Genomic DNA, 26,091 nt, shown 5'->3' with positions numbered 1-26,091 from the left:
CAGACGTATTCTGAGCTCAGGCCGGTAACAGTGCCTCAGGGTGCTAGTGGAGAGCCTTGGCTCTCTCGTCTCAGCGTCCCTGAGGAGGGCCGCCTCCCGGGCCACTCGAACGTATTCTGAGCTCGGGCCGGGGAGCGGCGGGTGGGCCGTGTGCGCGCCGAGGGCTTACTCCGGAGGTGCAGCATCGGCCTGCCGCCGGGGCCGCTCGGACATATTCCGAGGCAGGGCCCGGCGGCGCGATGGGTGCCACCGGCGGTGCATCGCGACCGTTCCCCTTTCCGAAGCGGTGCACCGCCGGTGCCCTCCTCGAGGATTGTCGAGGAGAGGGTGTTAACACGGTATGCTGGTCGCCACGGCGGGTAAGGCGGGGTAGGGGAGCAGCTGCTCCGTCCCAACCGTCCGTGGGGCCCTCCGGGTGGCGCCGCCCCTTGCAGTGTCCGTGAGGTCAGACACAGAACCCCTGAAAGCCCATGAGGACGTCAAAACCCCATGGGTCAGTAAGGGGCTGAGATCCAGTGCCGGTGCTGTCTTTGGCCGCCGGCCCGTGGTGTATCTCGACCCCCCGGGGAAACTTGGGGCCCCTCGTCGGGAGCGTTACGAGTCATGTTTCGGGGCGCTTTCGACGGCGGTGAAGATATACCCTGGTCGAGGGAGCTGCAAGGGGAAAGTGGGATTATTTTTAAATGGACCCATCAATAAATAATATTATAAATAAAAAAAATAATAACAACGAGGAGGGAAAAAACGCTGGGGAAAGAATCTGGTCGCGGTCCACCTGTCCGTTGCGTTCGGGCGATATATCCGAAGATTCCTCTTCGGTTAGGATGACGCTTAGGCCAACGCGTCCACGTCAGGTTCCCTACAGGAGCAGTGCAAGGTTAGCCTCTGCAACAAACAGAGAACACGTGGTTAGGATGGAGAAGTTGCGCATCACTAGGATTGAAGATGTTAACTTCCAACTCCCCCTCACCCGTCGGAAGGAAACCGAAGGGACGATGGAGAACCCACTTCCAAGCACGAGTGGGATGAGGCATGACCCCCCTCCATCCCCGTTGATGAGTGCGAAGGACAACGAGGTCAGGCCAGCTGCGGAAGATTTTTCTGCACGTGTGCTGGGATACAACCATTCCTGGCTCAAGAAGGAGAGGACTTCCGCTCATGATGAGAATATGGAGGCAGACTCCATAGATGGCGAGGAGATCCGCGATAAGATCGCAGAGGAGAATGACAATATTTCTGTCACCAGTTCGGTGGCAGAAAATATAGTCAAGGAGCAAAAGGAGAAACGGGGCAAAGGCCATCAACCGGTCATCGGCAAACATGTCGGAAGGCGCCAAAAAAAGAAGGAAGCTCAAAGACGCAGAAAAGAAGAGAAGAGAGATAGAAGGGCGGCAGAGTCGCTGCTTCCGGATCCTTCTAAATCAGCGAGGTGGAAACGTCTCCTCAACGATGAAAAGGAGATGGAAGAGTTGCTCTTGCTGGAATCCACCGAGGTAATTGCGGCGCAACTCATGGAGCATTCCACCATCCTATATAAGGTGGCGGACTGCTCCAACGGAATGAAAGGGTCTCTGGTCAGGAAGGTCAAAGACACTGTAGTCCTGCTGAGAGCAGCTACAACAGTTATGGCCAGACAAATCAGGGAGGGAGAGAACCCTGAGCTTAAAGAATTCCGTAAGGAACTGACAAAGCTCCGGGAGGAAAATGCGGAGTTGAAAAGGGAGGTGCGAACTAGAAAGCTCCTCTTCCTCCCCTTGTATTTTTACCCGCCCCATACTCTTCCTCATCTAGGGACATTACCCAAGAACACAAGAAGGAAGAGGCTGGTGGTGAGGTCGGATGAGGAGGATTATCGGAATCCCACCTCTCCTTGTTTAGCGGGAGGGACTGCCCTCTCTCCCCTTCCTATACAGGGGGAAAAGGATATAAGGGAGGATATGAAGATGGACACAGCAGTCCCCCCGGCAAGGACAGGTCCCGTAAGACAGGCGGGATCGACGATCAAAGGGGTACCGCGGCCATCGAAGGCCTTCCCTCCGAATCTGCCCGAGGAGCTGAGGGCAAAATATAATGAGCTGATGGACCAAAAGGATGCAGTTCTAGCACTCCTAGATCCCATCGCGAAGCAGATGGAGACGCTAAGGCTCTCTGGAGCGGTAGTTGCTCCAAAAAAGCTTGTTCCGGCTCCGCTTCCTGTCCCGTCTACCGCTGGAGAGGAGGCTAAGGCCTCTAATCCCCGGGGAAGACAAGAGCAGAATCACGTGGGACCCGCTCCCACGGCCCCTGACGCAAAAACGGAGGGACCGCGAGAGGGTGGAAAGAGGAGGAGGAAAGGGGAAAAGGCCCGCGGAGGGCAAGATCCACTGAAAGCGGGACCCCAGCCGCCTCCCAAAAAAAAAGGAAAAGCTGCCTTCTCCAAACCCAAAAGGGGCCGACAAGGCCCTGTCGAAGGGCAGACACAAGCCCTCAAGGGTAAGGCGAAACCCACCGAAAAGACAACACTTTCGCCTCCCCCGCTCACAGGGAAAAAGGAGACATGGTCGGAGGTGGTAGAGCGTAAAGCTCGCAAAAAAACCACCAAAAAAGGTGACAATCGGGCTCCGGCAACCACGAATGTTAAGGCGAAGGCAAAGGAGCCAGGCAATAAACCACAGGGCCCTCAACCTAAGCCTGCGACGTCCAATCCTCCCTCCCAACCAAAAAAGAGGGGAGGGAAAAATGGACGTAGGAGAGTCCCCCGTACAACTGCGATGGTGCTTACATGCCCATCCGGCCAATACAAGGAGAATCTGAGACTGGCGATGGACAGTATAGATCTCGCCAGTCTCGAAATTAATGGCCTGAAAGCCAGAAAGGCAGTTACCGGTGTCCAACTATTTGAGGTTGGGGGTCCGGACAACAAAAAAAAGGCGGATGCGTTGGCGAGCCGAATGCGAGAGGTCCTCGCGGATAAAGAGGGGGTGATAAGAGGGGGAACCCCTCGAGCAGAGGGTACCAAGGAAAGGCTCTAAAAAAAAGCCCGAGGATACCCCTCTGCCGAAAGATGATGGGGAGGGTACGCAGATAGAGGCAAAGCCGTAGGAGCTTGATCACCCAAAATAAATGGCGGTCAGGTTCCTCCAAGCTAACCTAAACCACGCCAGTCAGGCACAGAATTTCTTTTATCAGAGCCTGGCTGAGCGTGGCATCGGGCTGGCCATTGTTGCTGAGCCCTATAAGATCTCAGCAAAGCTTACGTGGCTGGGGAATGCAAGAAGCACGGCGGCAATCGAGGTCGGTGCTGCAACAAATAACACCCCCCCTCTCAAATGTATTGGAAAGGGGAACGGATATGTTGCAGCAAAGTGGGGGTCCACAACAATAATTAGTTGCTATGTCCCCCCTAGTTGAAGTCCTGCCCAGTTTGACTCACTCCTTGAACAGGTGGGGGATGTTGTCAGAAACATACTCCCTGCCGATCCACTCATAATAGCTGGAGACTTTAACGTCAAGTCTCCGGCACTGGGTGAGTCGAGGCAGGACACCAGGGGAACTACCCTGGTGAGGTGGGTGAATTCGCTCGGCCTTCACGTTATTAACGAAGGCCGAGTGAGCACATGTGTCCGGCCCCAAGAGGAGTCGATCGTGGATATAACGATCGGCTCCAAGGGGGCCAAGAGGATGGTGCGAGGATGGCGCGTGGTGGGTGACTCGAGAGGGGAAACCTTTTCGGACCACCAATACATTGAATTTGTCCTGGACGCCGTGCATTACTGGGTACATCACCCACCTCGAGGCGGGGACACAGGTAGGTGGACCCTCACAAAGCTGGACCCCAAGAAACTAGAAGAGGCCTTAATGACCATTTTGTGGGGTATCCCGGAGGGAGAGGAAAGGCGGGACATTAACCTGGATGTGGAATGGTTGCGGGGCGTTATGCGCGAAGTCTGCGACGCAGCCATGCCACGCGCCAGGGTCCTCCGCCCACGTCACGCCGTCTATTGGTGGACGGAGGAAATAGCGCAATTAAGGCGCTCCTCTGTCCAGGCGCGACGCACCCTCTTTCGTATTCCCAGAAGAAGAAACCCGGAGATCCGAGAGGAGGCCTTGGCTGCCTATAGGGCCGCAAGATGCGCCCTTAGCGCCACTATCAGGAAGTCCAGGGCCAGTTGTTGGGATGAGCTACTGTCATCCCTCAACACGGACCCATGGGGGCGTCCATACAGAATAGTTCTGAATAAGTATAGGAACTGGACACGCCCCCCGTCACGGAATCCCTGGATACTCCCGTCCTCAGGAATGTTGTGGACACCCTCTTCCCGCTAGTGGTTTAGGAGTCCACACTCAACTGGGGTCCCGGCCTGGGGGGACCTTATGAACTAGAGGAGGACGAGGAGATATCCAGCAACGAACTTCAGCGCGCCGTCAAAAGAATAGGATCAAGAAAAGCTTCTGGCCCTGACGGCGTGCTTGGAAAGATATGGGTCTGGGCACTGGACTTTCTGGGAGAACGTCTGAGGTACATATTTAATAAATGCCTCAGACATGGCGCTTTCCCCCAGCAATGGAAGCAGGCTAAATTGGTCCTGCTCCCCAAGGAAGGCAAGGAAGAAGGAACCCCGTCGGCATATAGACCAATATGCCTGCTGGACGAGGTCAGCAAGATCTTTGAGAGGATCATTGCAAAACGACTTGTTCGACATATATCCCGAGAGGGTGGTCTCCGAGGAGAGGAGCAATATGGCTTCCGCGAGGGACGTTCGACTGTGGATGCGATTAGTCGTGTTACGTCCCTCACGGAGGAAGCCGTGGAAGGGGGCGGGGTGGCACTTGCGGTATTACTAGATATCGCAAACGCCTTCAACACCCTGCCCTGGGATAGAGTAATGGATGCCTTGTTGCAATACAGGGTCCCTCCCTACCTTGTGGAGATCATCAGACAATATTTCCGGGATAGGAGCCTGGAGTTCGTCACACAAGACGGACTCCAATGCCGACGGGAAATTCGATGCGGGGTTCCGCAGGGGTCAGTCTTAGGACCCCTACTGTGGAATCTCACATACAACCGAGTCCTTTGCCTTCCTCTCCCTCGTGGCTGCCACGCCATCTGCTATGCAGACGACACATTAGTGCTGGCCGCGGGGAGCAGCTGGGGGATACAGCAGCCAAGGCCGAGACAGCGGTGGCAGTTGTGGTACAAAGCATCACTGGTATGGGTCTTAGAGTGGCGGCTCAAAAAACCGAGGCTCTTTACTTTCACAGTAAATCCTCTGGGAAACCGCCAAGGACTCATATCCGGGTGGGAGATACTTCTATCTCGGTGGGGAACCGGCTTAAATATCTCGGTCTCCTACTGGACGGCGAGTGGAAGTTTGGACACCACTTCAATGTCCTTGCCCCAAGGTGAAGGGCTTCTCCACGGCGTTGGGTAGGCTCCTGCCAAACCTTGGGGGACAAGATGGTTGAGTCCGCCGTATATACATGGGCACCGTAAATGCGATGGCCCTGTATGAATGCCCAATATGGGCGACGGATCTCGTGGCCATGCGTTATGCAAAGGACAAGTTCCGACGCATACAGCGCAGCATGGCCGTGAGGGTGATAAGGGCCTACCGCACGGTGTCCCATGCGGCGGCCACGGTCCTGGCGGGTTCGCCCCCCTTGAAGTTCCTGACCGCAATGTACGCGGAGCGGTATAATTGGGAAAGGGGGCTCAGGAGGGGTCATGGCCCTCTACCAGCCAGGGTCAAGAAGACCATCCGGATCCACGCCCAGCGGTCTATGGTGGAGAGATGGAGTGCCCACCTATCTGACCCGAAGACTGCGGGTTAAAGAACCCGCGTTGAGGCCGTCCGGCCCTGTCTACAAGAATGGTTAGACAGGGCCCGAGGTGAGGTATCCTTTAGGATGACACAGGTGCTCACCGGGCATGGGTGCTTTGGTGAGTACCTGTATCGAATCGGCAAGGAAGGTACCACGGCCTGCCACCATTGTAAGGAGGTGAGAGACACGGCGCGGCACACGCTGGAGAAGTGTCCGGCGTGGGACACGCTGCGCCGTGATCTCTGTTCAGTGATTGGCAACGACCTCTCGTTGCCAACCATGGTTACGAAGATGTTGGGTGATGAGAGATCCTGGAAGGCGATTGCCTTCTTCTGCGAACAAGTTATGACGCAGAAGGAGGCGGCCGAGCGCATACGCCGACAAGAAGAGGCGGCGGCAGAAGCGGCGATTGCGGCCGCTGCAGCGGCTATTGTAGATGACAGCAGCGAGGAGGAACAGGAGAAGAAGAGTGACTCCGATGGGAGCTTGGGTCCCTCCTTGCATCGGCTACCCCCACTGACAATGAAGCTAAGGCCTTGACGAGCAATTGAGGGGGGACAATCCAGTCGCCCTCTCCTCAAAGGAGAAGATGACATTAGAGGGAGGCATGGTTGGGGATTGGATGTCTCCACCAAGTGCTCCCCTCCCCCTTATTAGCCCCCCTAGTAACAAACAGGATGGCGAGGAGGTAATAAGATCCCTCCTCATGGTCGCTAAACGCGAATGAGAGAATTAAAAAAGAGAGGGGCCAATAGGCCCCTCTATAAAAACCACACCTCAACGAAAGGTGGCTGGAATGATGTTCCCCCAACCAGAGACGAACGTCTGCTTTAGAGACGGTTGCGTCTCTCCCTCGGGACCTGGGTAGTGCAGGCGGGGGCCTGCATTGCCCTGTGTCGGGTCCCAGAGGAAGGTGAACGGGCGGCGTGGCCCCACTCGTTCACAAAAATAGAAGAAATCAGGTAGGACATCAACAGTCCTATCTGGGAAGGAGACTCAGCGAAAGTCAAATGTCGCCGAGTCTTAAGCGCGGAGGGGACCCACAGTCAGGGATACCGAAGTAATGTAACTGCGAGTCCCGGGTCCCTGCCTGCCCCTCCATCGCGCGGAAGGCCACCGCAGGAGTTTTAGTTGGTAGTCCGGTGGTCCAATATGATCAAGACCACCGGGAGTCCAACATAACCACCATCCCTCTCCCGAGGGTGGTGGTATGCATCAAGCATTTCTCCTGCGTCAAAAAAAAAAAAGGTACACCCCATCACCACGGTGGTCCCCCACTGGACGGCCACCAAATCGTCTTCTTTCTCTAACATGGAGGCCAGAGCGGAATTCGCCGCCCTCGGTCTCCATGTTATGGACACGGAGCCCCGATCGTCCCGCACCCAAATCGGCCACCCCCAGGCCATAACCCTCTGCTGCGAGGCTGTGGACAAAAACGTCCTGCGCCTTGCGGCAGTGGTTCAGTTTGGCCTGAAAGATTTTAGCCTTCATTTTGGTTATTAAAGGCGATCAGGTCCTTCAAGGAATCTTCTGTCCCCACCTGGAGATTCCCCCAACCCTTCCCATCTAGGGGATGATCGGTAAGTAGACAATAGGTGGGGGAGGGTGAGGGCGACGTGGTTGCCGCTTCTGTTACAGATTCCAGGGTTGGAAGGTGGAGGGGGACAGAGGGGAGAAGAAGTGTTTTTCCTCTTCCTCCCTCCTCCCGTGGGCCCTCTACTACCTTAACCTTCACAGGTGGGGATTGGGCCTCTTAAGCGTTTCCCTGTGTCAAGGATACGGGGTCCTCCCTCGCATACCTTTTTCTTTTTTCCTTCCCAGTTCTGGCATCGACGTCCGTAACTTCCTCTCTATACTTGGGTAGCACAGCTACCTCAGGGGTTGCGGGGTGAGGATGGGCGGACGCCGATCCAAACGGGATATTCTCTTTCTTTTTGGGGGAGAGGGGGACGGCAGGGGGTTTGGTCCTCACGGCCCCTCCCCCTTCCTTTGCCGGTTTTTTCGGCTAAGGTTTTGTTACGGGGCAGACTTGCCGTCCAATCAAATGGTTGGACGGCCGCCCGCGCCCTGCACAAGTCGAACAGCTCGGGGTCTTGGCCGGGCAGTCCTTGGGTGTGTGAAGTTAGCATCTCAAATGTTAGAATCTCAAAAATAAACTTTATATTTACTTGCATCCAGCATAGTTCTACAGTTCCTGATAAGTTTTAACAAAAGTTCCGTCCAATTAATTATTAAAATCGAATTTTTAAAAATGAGATGCTAACTTCCGACAACACTTTACAGCATCTCACCATATTTCTAATACCTGATTACGGGGAAGTAAGAATAAAAAGAGTTCTATCGCCTAAACACGTCTTGTCAATAGTTCTGACGATTAAACAATTATTTTACCCAAAAAATTCATATTTTCGAACATAAATGTGAGATGCCGGTCGATTTTCGACAGTTCTGTTTATTTTAAGACAGTTCTAGTATAGTTTTGGTCATGTACATTAATTTCATAAAGAGTTCTCATGTTAAAAACAATTAAAAATATTTTTAAACAATTATTTTTCCAAAAATCGCGTATTTTTTAATATAAAGCTGAGATGCTGGTCGATTTTCGACAGTTCTGTATATTTTAAAACAGTCTAGTATAGTTCTGGTCATGTACATTAATTTCAAAAAGAGTTCTGATGATAAAAATAATTAAACAAATTTTTAAACAATTGTTTTGTCCTAAAATCGGGTATTTTCTTATAAAGCTGAGATGCTGGTCATTTCTTGACACATATGTATATATATATATATATATATAATTACATTTATAATTAATTAAATATTATATACTTCCATTATTAAAAAAATGTGTTAATAAAATAATCTTTTATATAATTCACTAATAATACCATTACTGTTGCTATTAAGTAGTATAGTAATAATTAAGTCAATAATTATTTTTTATTTTTATATTATATATGTGTATATATACATACATACATACATATATTATACATACAAGGTTTCCCGAAATGACTGGTAAATATTTTAATGGCAGGTTCTTAAAACATTTTATATATATATATATATATATATATAATATATATACAATATATATATAATTATATAAAATTATATATACTGTTACGTCCGTGTCAGCTATATAAGAAAATTGATATATCGATCGGTCAAAAGTTTGAAAGAAAAACGAGCGTCGCAAGAAGACGAGTCTGCTTTCGGACGTAACATATATATATATATATATATATATATATATATATATATATATGTGTGTTACGTCCTGTCGGCTCCACATTTTTCCTCCCACGAAATGAACAATAATCGTCCGATCGGTCACAAAAAACGGATCGCGCAATAGAAAAGAACCGTTATTATCAAATAATGTTTAGACCTACTAAAAACGATATCTAAACAAATACCGGAAGGGATCAATAACGAAATCCTCTAAACAACGAAACAGGCAAACACAGCTGCATAATCTTAAGAAAGAAACAAATAATGCCGCTACGCATTGTCGGCTCCACGTTTTTCCTCCCACGAAAATGAAGCAATAATCGCCCGACTAATCATAAAAAGGATCGCGCGACAAAAAATATTTTAAAATATTGAAAACGATGTTAAAAGAAACGACCGGAAAGGGTCGATAGTGAGATCCTCTAAATGAATAAATCGACAAACACAGCTGCATAATCTTAAGAAAGAAACAAATAACGCCGCTACGCACTGTCGGCTCCACGTCTTTACCTCCTATAAAGATAAAGCAATAATTGCCCGACCAGTCATAAGAGGGCCGCGGAACGAAAAAAATGTTTTAAACATTGAAATCGATGTTCAAAGAAATGACCGAAAAGGATCGATAGAGAGATCCCCTAAATAAATAAATGGAAAGAAACAGCTGGATAATCCCAGGAGATAACCAAATGAAGAATCTTCAAATTTCCTAAGAGGCCGTACAGAGCCCACCAATCAGCAACAATCAAAAATAAGGAGGAGAAGGATCTCACCGAACGATAGCTTTTTACACGTCAAAATCTCAAAAATACTCCCGCCCAAATTGTTAACACGCCCTCAAGATTTAATATAAAAAGGGGAGACTCGCGCATTACGAAGACCAAAAAATTTAAAATCAGTCGACAGTACAGCATCAGATTCATTCGGCACAGATTTTTCGGTCGTTCGCTGATTCAAGCAATTCGTTTTACACTGCGGGAGTCCCGATTACATCTTAAAATCTATTAGAGTCAGTGCTCAACAAAGACCACCCGCCAAGTAAGACCACAACTGGAGCCACAACTACACCAGCAGCTAAAAAAAACGCAACAAATCTGCCTAAATAGTAAGTTTAATTTCCTTCTCTTTTGTTTTGTTTTTTTTTTCTCATCGTCTCTTTTCTCCTTTATTCAACCCTGTTCTTTTACTAAGTATGCCTAAAATCGCACCGACCCGCCGATTCTCGCGAGCCAACCGAGACCATAGATCGGACGACACGACCGTGTGCGAAATCGCGCCGTAACACATATTACATTTTCGTAAATCTTTATTATTATTTTTTTTCCTCTTATTATAAACCATTGTAACAAATATCAACCAGAATAAAATCTTTAGAATCGCACTCTTTCCTCCTCTTTTCTGGTTGATGACCTCCGTACTTATGTAACACCCGCGATCCACACACACACACACACACACACACGCACACACTCATACAAATAATTTTAAAGCCGATATTAATAAGATCATATGTAAAATGGTAAGAATTAATTGAATAAATATTAATCTAAAAATTAAAATGATCGGTAAACTTATTTAACTCTCTCACTCCCTCCACGCAAAAGATCATATAAGGTCCCGTCCCGCGTAAAAGAGATTCAATTCTCTTACGAAAAAGGGACCACCGAGAGAGCGTTCGCATAACAGAGTAATAACGACACCCGTCGTTTACTTGTTTGCTAACCTGCAGCTCGCTCGACCGAGTCACTCGTCGATAAGACTTTTGACATCGGAACAGTTCTTGTTACGCCCTTTCTCTGACTCATCCTCTCTACGGGCCTGGACGTAACATATATATATTTATATTTTATATATAATTATACATAAAAATATATATATGTATTTATGAAAATAAATAAAAAAAAAGAAAATAAATAGAGTTTTTAATTTACTTTAAATTAATATTTAATATTAATATATGTATAATTTAATCATTAATATTTAAAAAAATTTTATGAAGATATCTAAATTTTTGTAATATTACGCAGCATAACGTTATCTTCCGTAAATTAGTTACATTTTTATATAAGTATTGTAAATTTACAGTTAAATGCTCGTTAGTTCATTTGTGACAAACCATGAATTCGATCAGATATTGATATTGTGTTATAAACCCGGTAAAAAATTTTTATATATAATCAGACAAAAATAGTCGTATCTAATTATACAAATTTATACGAAAATATACGAAATTTGTCCATTTTATATATAATTATTAATAATTATACATAAAATGTTGCAGGCATTGTGTATAAGTATGTATAAGCTTACATATACATAATTTTAATTGTAGCTATCAATCCATTTATATATAAATATACGTAACGTTTTATACGGTGTCATCTATAATAAGGACTCCTCCGGAAGGGAGGACGCTCTTCAGGCGGGCGCGCTAAGGCCCTCGCGTAGTGTCTTCGTTACTCCTCAACCCCCGCCCAGCCACGCTCCGGCTTAAGGGCTTTCGCCCCCGGCGTACTATGTGGCGCTCACCATCATTTCCGCCGCGACCGTCGCGTCTGTAGCAGGAACCGATTCGTACGCGTCCGACACCCAGGTATGCATGCCGGTGCTATGCATCCTGCCCGAGCCGGGGTCCAAGAGGAAATCCGGCTAAAGATGCGCTCTTAACTATCCCTCCACTCCGGTTTCCCGGGGCTTCGGGACAGAGCCTCCCCACCACGTCAAGGTGGCGCATCATCGGGGAGGAATCTAACCTTTTTTTTTTTTTTTTTTTTTTGTTACGAGGGGGAAATGCCGGCGCTATAGAGGAAGCACCGGAATGCCCACTAAAACCCCCCCGGGTATCCTTCCCAGACGGTTTATGCAGAAAGGAGGGCCTCGCCATCGGCACTATCCCTCCTCCTGCCCGTCTCGTACACACACACGCTTGGACCTGGGTCCAACGAGCACTCGCAGGAGCGTCCCTTCCCTATTACGACCCCGGGATACCAGCCGGGGTCTTCTCCTTCCCAGATTGCAGTAGACGGAGGTGGAATGTCCGTTTCCTACCCACCTCCGGCTCTGCGTCTCTCCCACACCAGAGACGTAATGGGGGGGGGATAATCGTGTCCCCCCCTTCATCGTCATCTTCGTCCTACTTCCTTGTCCACCCCACTGCCTGCCCCGGCCCCCTGGTCCGACCGCCCACTTACTAGTGGTGGTTGGCTTTCAAGGGTGGGGGTCTGATGTTGGGGGTTCTCGCCCAAATTCCCGGGAGAGGGAGGAGGGGTCTCACCTTCCCTCCCCCCGCGTCTCTCTCGTCCTTCTCTCTCTCTTTCTCGCTCTGCCTCCTCTTTTGTGCTGATGACTACTCCACAGAAGGAGGCCACCGCTTTCCATTTGTCCTCCCCTTCTGCCATAGCCTTCACTATGGCTACGAGGGAGAGATCCTCTCCCACGGCCGTGGACAATTCCGCCCGGCTTTCCACCCACGCAGGGCACATCTCCAGGGTGTGCTGCGCCGAGTCCAGGGGATCGGTGCAGTGGTGGCACTTGCCCGTAGTCTCCTTCCCAATACGGTCCAGATATTCGCCGAAACAGCCGTGCCCCGTAAACATTTGGGTCATACGGAAGGTCATTCCCCCCTTCCTTTTTTCCACCCAGGCCTCTAAGTGAGGCCCTATGGCCTCAGCCACCCTACGCCCCGCAGCTCTGCCAGACGGAGAGAGCAGCTGCTGCTTCCACCGTTCCAGCATCTTCCTATGGTGCTGCCGCCTCACCGCAATCCTCGCCCGGGGGACGATGTTCCGCCCCGCCTCCCGGAGCCCTCGCATGCGTCGGTACACATCGGTGTACATTTTCGCGAGGAGCTCCACGGGAGGAATCCCCGCCAAAGCAGTCGCCGCTTCGAACGACACTGTACGGTAGGCACGTACCACCCGTAATGCCATTTTCCTTTGGACCCCGTGCAAAATGCCCAAGGTCCTCCGGTTGCCGCTGATATCTTTGGCCCATACGGGTGCCCCGTACAGCATCATGGCGTGAACCGTCCATCCATACAGCCGCCTGACTCGACCGTCAGGGCCTCCCAGGTTCGGGAGTAGACGGCCCAGCGCGGCAGCTGCTTTCTCCAGGCGGGGAACTAACTGGGCAAAGTGCGCGGCGAAGCGCCACCCACCGTCCAGCAGTAACCCCAGATATTTAGAGGTATTTTCCACCTTCGTCTCCACCCCCTCTACTATGACCCAAAGGCTCGGCGGCACACCTCTAGCACCTGGCCGGAAAATGATTGCCTCCGTCTTCTGGGGCGCCACCCTCAGGCCCAACTCCCTGATAGCCCGCGTAATACACGCCGTCGCTACCGTGGCCAGGGCCGAGGCTTCCCTTCCGTTTTCCCCCTCGGCTAACACGATCGTATCGTCCGCGTAGCAGACGACCGTGCAGCCGGGGCGGATGGCCGTTCTTACCACCCCGTCGAAGGCCAGGTTCCACAGGAGTGGCCCAAGGACCGACCCCTGTGGGACTCCACATCCCACTCGTCTCATAACCTCTACCGCGTCCCTGTTGGTGTAATGCAGGGAGCGGTCGCTGAGGTACGATTGGATGATCCGGCGGAGGTATCCCGGCACGCCGAAGCGGGCCATGGCTCTTTGGATACATCTCCAGGGCAGGGTGTTAAAGGCGTTCGAGATGTCAAGAGACACGCCGATCGCCACCCTGCCCTCCCGCACCGCGGCCTCCGCAAAGGCGCGCACCCTCAGTACTGCGTCCACGGTTGATCTTCCACCGCGGAAGCCGTACTGCCGGTCATCCAAGTTCGGCCCGATGCTTTCCAGGTGCTCGACGAGGCGATTGGCGACTATCCTCTCCAGGATTTTGCCAGCCTCGTCGAGCAAACATATGGGCCTGAATGACAAGGGGGTCTCCATATCCTTGCCTTTCTTGTGCAAGAGGACCAAATTGGCCCTCTTCCACCTCTCGGGGAAGACTCCCAGTCTGAGGCACTTCGTGTATAGGTGTGCAAGATGCCCACCCATCACCTCAAAGGCTCCAGCCCATGCCTTCCTAGGGAGTCCATCGGGTCCGGGGGTCTTGGTGCCGCGGAGTCTCCGCCTGCACCTCTCCATTTCTTCCCCCGAGACCGCCAGTCCTCTGACCATTCGGGTCCTCCCCTCGCAAAGATGGGGAAGGGGGTATCCTCCTCCTCAGACTGGGGAAAGAGCCCTCCGACCACCCGGTCCAGGGCTTCCGGGGAAAGGGTCTCCGTAGCCGGTGGCCCTCTATTGCGAAGCTTCCCGAGCACCATTTGGTATGGCCGTCCCCAAGGGTTCTCTTCCAAGTGCGAGAGGAGCTCGTCCCACGCCCTAGCTTTCGCTTTTTTTATTTCCAGGCGTAGGGCGTCCCTGGCCACTCTGTACGCCTGGTAGAGGCCTCTAACTTCCTCTACCGGCCTATCCTTCTTCTTGGCCCGGGCGTATTTCCTCCTTTGATGGACCGATGATCGCCGCAATTCCGCGATCTCCCCGGTCCACCAGTACGCCGCTCTACGGCCTTGCGGACCAGCCTTGATCCGGGGCATTGACGCGTCACATGCATCAGACATGGCGCCCCGGATCCACTCGACTTCCTGCTCTATGTCCCTATCGGCCTCTCCCGATTCTCCTCTCCCCAGCCACGTGGCCGAAAGGATCGAGGCCATAAAGGTGTCCTCGTTCATTTTCTTTGTGCTCCAGCGCCTAGGAGAGGTCGTCTCTCTCAGCCGTCGACGCTGGAGCACCTGCTCGGGTGTGACCACGAGGCCGTAGACTATGTACCTATGATCTGACAAGGTCTCGACCTCCGTGGCCACCTTCCACCCTAGCACCTTGTTGAGGGTCGCTGGGGAGGCCCAGATAAGGTCCACCACCGACTCTCCCCTTTCCCGTACGCAGGTGCTTATCCCTCCCTCGTTCAGCAGCCTTAAATCCAGTGTCGCGGCCCACTCTTCGACCGCGACACCTCGGCGGTCCGTCCTCGGGGAACCCCACGTCATCGATTTTGCGTTAAAGTCCCCAGAGACTACCACCCGCCCCACTCCAATCCCGCTGATGATAGCGGAAAGGGAGTCCAACCTCTCAGCAAATCCTGAGAGGTCCAGACTAGGCGGCAGGTAGACCCCGATGACCAAAACGGGTCCCTACCTGACCGCCACCCACCCTTTGCCCTTGCTCACCAATGTGGCGGAAAGTGAGGCCGGAGCATCCGCCCTCCATGTAAGGGCTACGGAGCCCAACTCGTCCCCCACCCACGAAGGGTGCTCGTGGATCCGGTACGGCTCCGCAGCAATGCCCAAACCACAACCACGCTCCGCCAGAGTGTGCACAAACAAGTCTTGCGCCTGACGGGCGCGGTTGAGATTTGCCTGCAGGACCCGAGCCACCATTTATTTATTATTTAAATTTTGATTCGGGCCTGCCTCCGATCCCTTTAAAGAAGAGGGGCTTTCGGGACCCCTTTCCCATCCTGTACCCTCTCCTTCAGGGGGGTAATCTGGGGTGAGGAGATTTGTATCCTCGTCCTCCTCTGTGTTTCCCTTCTTCACCTCGGTCTCGCCCACCATCCCAGCTGTCGCTGTTCCGGCGGGTACTCCTTCCAGAGTATTCTCCCCTTCTATGATGGTGGGGACATCCTCCGTTTCCTCTTTTCTCTCCATTTTTTCTCTCCCCTCCTTCAGCTGCTTGTTGGGGGGGTGAGGAGCAGGAATTGTTGAGGTCTTTAGCTTTTTTCTCCACTTCCCCCTCTCTCTTTTTCTTCGGTTGCGACCTAGGTGTTGACGCGCCGCGGGGTGTGGGAGTTCCCCCATCCACTGCCCTCTTCGCCGCGTCGGGTCCTTTTTCCTTTGTAGAGGATCCTTTTCCCTCTATAGAGGAGGGTTTCCGGCCAGTGCTCTCCCCTACAGGCCTGCGTGTTTCCCCACTAAAGGCCCCGGTAGTTCGCCCAGTCATTCGACCACCCTGCGCAATGGGGCAAGCCGCACTCCCCGTCCTATGTTTTGCCGGCTTCCCTTTATCCGCGCATATGGGACATCTGGGCGCCGCTCTACAGTCCGCCGCTCGGTGTCCCTCCTCCCCGCACTGGAAGCAATCGAATCTTCGTTCCACGGTTGCCGTGCATTTCGACTGTACGTGTCCCCTACCCAGGCATTTAAAGCACTGGAGGAGCCTCTCCTCCAGCAATTCAACCCTGGCGTGGGCCCACCCAACCCTTATTCTGCCGGCTTTCGCCACCAGATTGGCGGCAGCTGCAGGGCATTTGGCCCACGCCGAGCCCATCCCGTTGGGGGCTCTTCTTATCGCCCCCACTTTGATGTCCCCGTGGGCACATCCACCGACTTCCGCGATTGCGTCCCTTACCTCCGAGGCCTGGACTGCATCGTCCAGGTCCCGAAACAGGAGCTCCGCGGTCTTGATAGGGAGGAATACCCTAACTCCCTCCGCCCCCTCCAACGCCTTTCTAAGTTTGGAGGCAAAAGCCATAGCCTTTTGGCTGGCTCCCTCACCTCCCACTTCATATATAATCGCCCCTGTAAGGGCTCTCCTGTTCCTGAGCTCCGTGATGTTGAGCTCAGTCAGGTCGATCTGACCCCTCGCACGGCGGACCATTTCGCTGTACTGTCCCTCCGGGCACGTAAAAACAACCGCCGCAGTGCGGGGGACCCTTATCGGCCTGGGGGCACCAGCTCTCTTCTTACCCCCATCAGGGGGTCCAGGTGGTGGTGGTCTCTTCTTCTCCCCCTTCTCCTTTCCCTTTACCTTGGCTGTCGGGGGTGCCGGGGATGCGGTCTCCTTCCCGCTCCTCAGCTTCCTTTTCTTTTCCAGTGCCGCCGCATATGTGAGTCGCTCCTTGTCGGCTGCCCGCGACGGTTTTGGGACGGGTCCTCCTCCGCCTTTAATTATGGCGGCTTTAGTTCCCGCTCCTCTTTCTTTTTGCCCTCTGAAAGGGCCCTGATTTTCTCCCATAAAGGTCGATCCCGAGGCGAGGTTTTCGGCGTACCTAACCTCTACCATCGGGTCTCCCTCCTTCAGATACTTCCGCCCTTTGATAATTTTAAGGGCCTCGGACACGACCTCCTCCACATTCCAGCCCACCTCGGGGTTGGCCCTGATTCTAATCTCTTCCTCCTCCATGAGCGAGAGGGAGATTGGCGGTTCTTTACCTTGGGGTTGCGGTACCTCCAATTTCCTTGCCGCCCCCTTTTTTCTGTTCTTTTTTTTATTTTTCCCTTCCCTTTTGTCCCACCTTTCCTTTTATATTTGGGAACTTCCCTCCTTTGTATGATCCCGCGGGGGATGTGTTTGTCCCCATGGATTTAGGAACCACCGAATCGGTTTCTGGGGCCCCTTTCCCCAGGAGCGGTTCGGTCTCCATCTCTTCGCTGGAGCCTTCTTCCACGTAATTAATTACTCCCGTACCCTTTCTGCTCCTCGTACGAGGGGCAGGGGTAGGGGTACTTGGAGCCACCTCCAGGGGAGGTTCTTTCCTCCTGATAGGCGTTCCTTCTTCCACTCTTTTCCTTAGGAGTGCATTCTCCTCTTTAAGCGCGGTCTCTCTCCGCGTCAACTCCTCCATCTGGCGCTGAAAGGAACCGCTCGCTCCCTTCAGTTCTTCGACGTCCCTTCTCAGCTTTGTGTTTTCCTCAATGAGGGCCCCAAACTAAGCCTTGGTCTCCTCCAATTGCCTCCTTACTTCGTCAGAGGACATGCTTCCCCTACTGGCTAGGGTAACTGCCCCAGCAGAAGTCACTAGCACGGCTTCCTTAAGAAGCCTGACGAAATCTCCTTTGAGGTTTTTGGAGACCTTCGCTACCTTCTCCACAGCCTATGTTGCAGTGAGTATTTCTGCGCAGACATCAGCTGCCGGAGAATTTTTAAGTTCCTCCTTGATCTCCTTTTGAGATTTCAGTTTTCCCCAGGTTTTGTTTCTTTTCCCTGGCAGAGCAGACCTGTCATAGACCCATTGGAATAGAGCCAGTTTTTCCTGAGCTTGTTTGATCCGGTCCATAGTCTTCTTGACCTCGTACTCGCCCGTAGTTATCGGGCGACCTTGTTTCCTCTTTTCAAAGAGGAAGGACCCGGTATCACTCTGTGAGTTCGTTGAGCCGGCCGATCCCGAACCGTCAACGTCAGAATCATCCTCCACCTCGATAACCTCACCAGTTCCTTCTTACTTGCTCTCCTTTTTGAGCGGTCTCGCCCTCATCTTTTTCAAGACTGGGTCTAAGTTCGCTTTTTCCAAATCAGTCAGCGACCTAGTTTCCCTGACCACAGGGACACCAACGGCCGCCCCGACCGAGGCTCTCCTTCCTCTTCCTCCCGTGAGACTCGTAGTGTCTCTCGTTACGCCCACCTCCGTATTTGTTTTTATTGGCGCCATTTCTTGTTAGTTCCCGCTCCCCGCTGCGGCTCCGTCACCCAGGGTATACTTTCACCTGCCGCAGAGTGTCCCGAAACGTGACCGGCAACACTCCACGACAGGGCCTCAAGTTCCCCCAGGGGGGTGACATACGACACGGGCCGGGGGATATACATCCCCGGCACTGGTCCCTGGCCCCTTACTCACCCATGGAGGTTTTGACGCCTCCATGGGCTTTCGGGGGTTCCCGGCCTCCGACCTCCGGGATACCGCAGCGGGTGGTGCCACCCGGGGGGCCCCATGGACGGTTGGGACTGGGTCGCCGCTCCCCGGCCCAGTCTTACCCGCCATGGCGATCAGCTTGCACGCGCCCTTGACGAAAGTTACCTCCCATCAGAGGGCCCCGACGGTGCACCGCTTCGGAAGGGAAACGGTCGCGATGCACCGTCGGGCTCCGTCCCGCCGTCGAACCCTGCCTCGGAATACGTCCGAGCGGCTCCGACGGCTGGGCCGACCCGGCGCCGTTGGGCTATGCCCGTGCGGTCCGCGCCGGCCCTCCTCCGCCTCCCCGACCCCGTCCTCGGAAAACGTCCGAGCGGCTCGGAAGAGGCCCGGCCCGATGGGTCCGGGAGTTCCGGAGATCCATTGGCCCGTCCGCTCCCCTCGCGGCGCGCACTCAGGGGCAGAACCCACTGAGCCGCCTGCACGCGAGATGGAGCCTCATGACTGTGGGACGCCAGCCCATGCCAGCACCCACATCCCCCCAAGGGACGCCGCACGGCGGGAACACCCACACGCGCGGAAACCCTCATGTGCCAGGAGCACCCAGCGGTACCCAGCATGTGGATATCCGGGGGGTATGTGGGACTCTCCCTATTTAAGGGCATACCCACTAAAAACCTCACGAGTGGCATCTTCGACGATTGTAGGGGAGACTCCTGGAACTAGCGATGCAATACTTCAGGAGCCTCTCCTCGCTACACTCCTTAACTGGAGTTCTTCCTGGGAGGGAGGGAAGAAAGGAACATATCCTATACTCCCCTCCTCTCCAAATCGAACTTTTACTCTGCGGCGGGAGGGCCACTACCTCCTCCCGTCGTGTCTACTCTTCCTCCTGATGGGGGGTGGAGGGGGAGAATCGAGATTTAGAATTTCGACCCTCCTTTCATCTGGAAGGGGTTAAATAGGGAGGGCAAAAAAGAGGGGGAAGTAAGGGCGGGAAGGTCGAGCAGAACCAGTCTGCTCCCTCCTTCCACTTACTGACATCTTGGCGGCGCTCCCATGGGTGTCGATGGGTGCGCCGTCGCTGGTGGCGACGATGACGGCAGCGGGTGCAGCGGAAGTCGCACCAGCCGGATCGTCACCGTACGCAAGAGGGGCCCGGGTGGTGAGGGAGGTTGGGGTCTCTTGCCAGGAGCCCTTTCCCTCGCCCGTCCCGGTCTACGTTCCCTCTCGGCGCTTTCTTTTTGGGCCATGACCGCCTCGCAAAAGGCGGCCACGGCTCTCCAGTTGTCCTCGCTGCCGAGCATCTTGACGACGACGCTTGGCAGCGCCAAGTCGTCCCCAATAGTCCGGGTTAGGACATCGCGCTCGTCCCTCCAAGCTGGGCATGTTTAAAGGGTGTGTTGCGCGGTGTCCTTCTCGTGACCGCAGTGGTGGCAGGCCTCGCTTGCCTCCCGTCCGATGCGGTACAGGTACTCTCCGAAACACCCATGTCCGAAGAGCACCTGTGTCATCCTAAACGTACTGTTGCCCCACGCCCTGTCCAGCCACTCTTTCAGACAGGGCAGGACGGCCGATATAGTCCTCTCCTCAAATGTTGAGGGGCGCTCGTGCAGCAACGCGATCCATCGCTGCTCGAGGGACTTTTTCTCCTGGAGCTTCCAAGTGCCCAGTATCCTGGCCGGGATCTTGGCGACTCCTTCCATGCGTGCCGCGGATTTCCGGTCATACAGACGTCTGTGTGAATCCGCGACCATATGCAGGGGGGGAAGTCCGGCCAGGATGGTGGCCGCCGCGTGCGACACCGTCCTGTAGCCTCGGACGAGACGAATCGCCAATCTACGCTGGACGCGACGCATCGCGTCCTGTATGCGTCTGGTGGCCATCGCCTCGCCCACACCGGTGCTGCATACATTAGTATGCTAAGGACGGTGTGCGCGTAGACGCGGCGCACCCGACCGTCCGGCCCTCCGAGATTCGGCAGCAAGCGGCTAATCGCTGCCGCCGCCTTCTGTGCTCTCGGGACCAGGCGGTCAAAGTGACCCGCGCAGCTCCATCGGCCGTCGATGTGGAGCCCCAGGTATTTGATCTGGGACCCCACTGGGACAACAGTACTGTCAACATCTAGTCGGGAGGTGGGGGGAGGCTCCCCAGCGGCCCGGCGGTCGTAGAAGTAGACCGCCTTGGTTTTGCTGGGGGCCACCCTCAGGCCAGTCCGGCTTATGGCCCTCACGAGGCCTGCCACCTCTTCGTTGGCTCTGTTTAGGGCTTCCCCCCAATTGTCTCCCTCGGCTACCAGCAGGGTATCGTCGGCATATCTGATGACCCGGCAGTCGAGGGGGAGGGCGGTATGGAGGACCCCGTCGTACCCGAGGTTCCACAGCAGCGGGCCCAACACCGAGCCCTGTGGGACCCCGCAGTACACGCGACGGGTGTGACCCTGGCCCTCTTGGTCCCTGTATTCGAGCCTACGGTGACCGAAGTAGGCTCGAATTCCCTTCACGAGGTAGTTGGGGACGCGGTGGGTGTTAAGCGCGTCCCCGATTGCCTTCCACGGGAGGGTGTTGAAGGCGTTGGACACGTCCAAAGCGACGGCCAACGCCACCCTCCCGCGTTCCACAGCTGACTCCGTGAGGGCCCTGACGCGCAGTACGGCGTCCACCGTGGACCTGCCCTCACGGAAGCCGTATTGTTCCTCGTGAAGGGAAGGGACCTCATCGCGCGCCAGATGCTGGACGAGTCGGCGAACGAGAATCCTCTCGTATATTTTGCCGACCTCGTCCAGCAGGCAAATTGGCCGGTACGATGACGGGTCACCCTCCTTCTTACCGCCCTTGTGGAGAAGAACCAACTTGGCTCTTCCCCACATTGGGGGGAATTCCTCCTCCACGAGGCATCTATTAAAGATGCCTCGTAGCCACCCGGATAGGTTTGGCTCCTCCAAGGCGAGCTTCCAGACGCGCCCTGGGATGCCGTTTGGGTTAACGGCCTTGTTGTTCTTGACTCCCCGGACGGCATTCCTCAACTCCTCCTCGGTGATTTCGAGATCTCTGGACCAGGCCTCGGCAGCGCCGGTGTTCGCGCTGCCCCAATCGAGACCTCGAGGATTGGGTTTAGTCGGGAACAGAGTCCCGACTATTTGGTCCAGGGATCCCGAGGGGAGGGTTTCCGTCACGGGGGGCGCCCAGTGACGTAGTTTGTTCGTCACTATCTTGTATGGGCGCCCCCACGGGTCGGCGTCAAGAAACGCGATGAGCTCGTCCCACGATCTCGCCCTGGAGGAGCGAATGCGACACTCAGTGCCACTCGAGCGGACCGGTAGTCGCTGAGTGCCTCGGCTTTCCAGGCCTCGTCGCCACGGCGCTGGGCGCGTTTGAGGAGTCTCCGCGACGGAGGAGCGGCGAAGAGACGCGATTTTCTCCGTCCACCAGTACGCAGCCCGGCGCGAGTGGGGCCTGCTTTTGGGCATGGAGAAGTCGCACGCCTGTATGATCGAGTCTACCAGGCGCGCGACATCCTCCACCAGGCTCCCCACTTCCTCCTCTGGCGGATGGTGTTGCCAAAGGGTGGCCTGGACGGCCGCCGTCAACCTATCCGGGTCTAACTTTTTTAGGTTCCATCGCGGCGGTGGCGCACCGCCGGTCGGGCTCCCGGGCTGGAGGGTGGTGCAACCGAACTCTATATATCGGTGGTCCGATAGAGTCTCTTGGTCGACCACCCCCCATGACCAATTTAGGCGTGCCGCGGAGGGGGTTATCATAGTGAGATCCACTATAGACGCCCCCCGCAGTAGCCGGTCGCACGTGGGCTCGTTGCCGGTGTTTAGTAGGCATAGCCCGAGAGCCCCTATCCAGTCCAGTAGGACCTCTCCCTTGGGGGTGGTAAGCCGGTCTCCCCAGGCTTGCGCTCTGGCGTTAAAGTCACCGGCCACCACCACCTCCTGGGGGAGTATGCTGCGTATGCAGTGCTCCAACTCCCCCAGATACAGCTCAAATTGGGAGAGGCCCCAACTAGGCGGTGCGTAACACGCCACCACCGCGATGGATCCTTATTTCACCGCCACATACCCCCTTCCTGACTTGAGTAAGGAACAGGGGGGTTGTGGCTGTTTGATCCTCGTATGATTGCGACCGTGCCAGAGCCGTCCACCCTCCAATTAGGATGGTTTGATGGGGGTCGGTACGGCTCCGACACGATCGCCAGTCCTATACCACGCTCGGCGATAGTCTGCAGGAATAAGTCCTGCGCCCGCTGAGCGTGGTTAATGTTTGCCTGTATGAATTTACAGGCCCTCATTGATGTCGGTAGAGAGGGCCTCCGTCGACTCAGACCCCGCACCACGTGGCCGTGGAAGGGGGGCTCCATCCGCGTTCGATGGCGCATTACCCACGGGCTCAATTTCGCCCGGGGTAAGGGTGTCTCCTTTTACGTTACCACGCTTAGGGTCTAAGCGTGGCTTCCTTTGGGGCTTGGGGGAGTCGGAGCAGAGCTCTTTGCTCCCCGCACCCTCCTCGTTTCCTTCCCTGACCGAGTCCGCGCGCCGCTTGCGACACTCCGATGTGTCCATCGGCGCGGGCGCAGACTCGGCTGAAGCCGTTTGGTTCGCTTGTGGGATTTCTCCTACAACGACCTCCATCAGGGACGGAATTGGGCTCTTGTTTTCGATTCCCCCCTTCTCCCCTCCTACCGACGGGGTGGGTTTTTTGGAGGGAGGAATCGATTTGGCCTTCTTCCTGTTGAGTTTTTTCGGGGGGTGACAATTCATGCCCCCCATCCTGTGCCCCGCGGGTGCCCCGAAGTCAGCACAGAGTGCGCAGTGCACTTTCTGCTCGGAGCAGGAATTGGCCTTGTGGCCCTCCTTGCCGCAGCGGAAACACATGTTGGCACAGGATCGGTCGCTGCCGCACTGTTGCTGCACATGCCCCTCCTCCATGCACTTAAAGCATCGAAGGGGGAGCCGCGGCAACAGCTCGATGGGTAATTTGTACCACGATATCGGTACCTTTCCCATCTGTGTCAATTTGTTGGCCGCGTCTATTGGACATTGCACCAACACCGTATTGAGGCCGGTGCGGGGAGGCCTTCACGAACGCTCCCATCTTGACGTCCGAGAACCCGCACTTACCCTCCCCGGAGATTGCGGCAACAATCTCCGCCCGGGTAATGGAGTCTTCCAGCCCCCGAATGCGGAGGTCGGCCATTTTTTGGGGGCACGTGACTCGCACCCCTTCGTTGTCCCCAGTCACCTCTCTAACACGTTCGGCGAGTTGTCCCGCCTTGCGTGCCTTGTCCTCACCGGAAATCTCAAGGATTAAGGCACCGGTGAGACCTTTCCTTATTTTGAGGCTTCCTTCCTTGATTCCCAGTTGGTCAAGTTTTACCTCCTTTCTGATGGCGGCTATGTTTTCGCCATATTTCTTTTCTGGGCAAGTTATCATGACCGCCGAGGTTTTGGGAACTTTTCTTTTATCGGGTTTCTCTCCCCCCGTTACCTGCCCACGCTTCTACTTACCCTGTTCACTGGGCGGTGACTGGCCGCAGCAACGGGTACAGTTCTGGAGGGGAGGGGAGTCTGTCCTACTTTCTTCTTTCCCTTACGTCCGACCACCACGCTCCACGGAGTTTCCGTGGTCGGAGAGGGGTCATATGTCCCGAGGTCTGTCGACTTCTTGTCGAAGGGCCCCGGGCCTAATGGTCCTCCGCCAGAGGGTGGAGCCCCAGAGGGTTCCGCATCCTGGCGAGATTTCTTTCCAGGTATTCTCTCATCGGCAGCGGGTACCGGCAGGGAAGGGGGGGGAGAGATCTTGGTGTGAGCACAAACCTGGCTTTCTCCCTTCTTCTTTCCCTTCTTGGCCGCTTTTTCCTTTTGGCTGCTTTTAGGAACCATTCCCTGCGTCTTGGGGCTGAGTTGGCGAGGGGATCTCAGCCTCGGCCTCCTTCCCCATTGGCGGCTGAGTATGTGCGTTCAGGGGAGCAGATTGGACCGCCTCCCCCTGTCCGTTCGTTGCTTCGAAGAATCGCAGCATCCTTTCCCTCAAGTCAACGCCTATTTGTAGGTGCTGATTGAGGGCTTCGTACAGGATTGCAAAGTCGCCCTGGACTGTTGGGCGAGTTACCGGTGGGAGTGGTCGAGGGGATCCACTCAAGAGGGGCCCCTGTTCCTCCGTTACGCTCGCGGCCTGCGGTTCTACCTCCATGCAGGGGTCACCAGCCAGGCCCGGGGACACGCATGCCGGAGATAGTCCGCCCCTCCTCAAGGCGGTCTTCTTTGGGGAGACATTTTGGGGCGTCCTCAGCCTGAGAGAATGCCACTCCCCGCTGTCGGAATCTGAATCCCGGTCAGATTCAATGCGGTTCCGTCCTCTCAGGTTCCTGCCCCTTTTCTCCTTTTCACTTTTTGTGATGCTTCCCTCTTCGATCAGGCGAGTACTGAGCTGGTTCGTCAGCACTTTTACCTGATCGGCGAGTTCCGCCACCTGTTTTTTGAGCTCGCTCGTCTCCTTTTCTTTCTCGGCTTTGAGGAGCTCCAATTGGTGCCAAAGTTCCTCCGCTTCAGCGTTGCTCGGCGAGGACGATACAGTTCTGTCGTGAAGGACTGCTGTGGCAGCCATGATGGACGCCACAGCCTTCTTCATCTCCCCTTCCAGTGGGCCCTTGATGTTCTTGGAGACCTGCAGACTCTTGAAAATGGTCACGCAGTTTGCTATGGTATCCGACACCACAGCCGGTGTCGGAGAGTGGAGGAACATCTCCCTCGCCACCCTCTGGTTGTCTCGGCATCTCTCCCAGGCCTGTCCATCGGGCATTGAGGCACCCAGGGCCCAATCCGTGTCCACTCTCTCTCTGGCCTCTTCCCTCGCTCTGGCCCTTGCCTCCCTTTTCTCCCTTGTCCCTTCACCCGTGGTGATGGGCCTTCCTCTGCCTCTCTTGACGGAGCTGACGTCCGACTGCTCGTCCTCCGAGCCAGCATAGTACGACCCAGCGTGCGATGCTGCTTCGTACTCGTCAGGATCACCCGCCACGCTACTGGCGCGTGATCCCGCTGGGAACGCCAAGTCCTCGTCACTAGGAGCAGGAGTTATACCTGTATCGGTATGTTTCCTCCTTTTCCCGCTCGCTCGGCAGCTGTGGCATATATGCCTCGCGTTGTGAGGGCATTTGCTCGTTTTTTTGGCCATTGGAAATTGGAGGTATCTCCTTTCCAACGCCTCCCTCGCTGCCGTACCATCCTGAATGGCCGTGATGGTAGGTTTGCCACCGAATGTCGATGGCCCTGGGTACGAAGGCATAACCTTCCCCTCTGAGCCCTCGGGTATTTCGGGAAATACCCGCCAATAGATATAAAAATAATTATTAATAAAATAGAATAATTTAAATAATAAAAATTAGTAGCAAACGGATATAATAATCATATAGATAATATAGTTACAAATCTCATTAAAGGAGTCAAATAAAATAATCGATAAT

The 26,091-nt window shown here is 54.4% G+C and overlaps 1 protein-coding gene across 1 annotated transcript; it reads left to right on the top strand.

The window, feature by feature from the left end:
- The first annotated feature begins 5,460 nt into the window (after nucleotides 1-5,460).
- Nucleotides 5,461-5,811, top strand: LOC140666845 (uncharacterized). Its single transcript, XM_072894388.1, has one exon. It carries the CDS (start codon nucleotides 5,461-5,463, stop codon nucleotides 5,809-5,811), a length of 351 nt encoding a protein of 116 aa, XP_072750489.1.
- The last annotated feature ends 20,280 nt before the right edge of the window (nucleotides 5,812-26,091 follow it).

The sequence above is a fragment of the Anoplolepis gracilipes genome, chromosome 6, assembly GCF_047496725.1.
Source record: "Anoplolepis gracilipes chromosome 6, ASM4749672v1, whole genome shotgun sequence".
Lineage (NCBI taxonomy): Eukaryota > Metazoa > Arthropoda > Insecta > Hymenoptera > Formicidae > Anoplolepis > Anoplolepis gracilipes.
This window is presented reverse-complemented; position numbering and strand designations above follow the sequence as displayed.

Coding starts and splice junctions, on each gene's coding strand:
- LOC140666845 (XM_072894388.1), top strand. CDS start 5,461: ATGGGCACCGTAAATGCGATGGCCCTGTATGAATGCCCAATATGGGCG.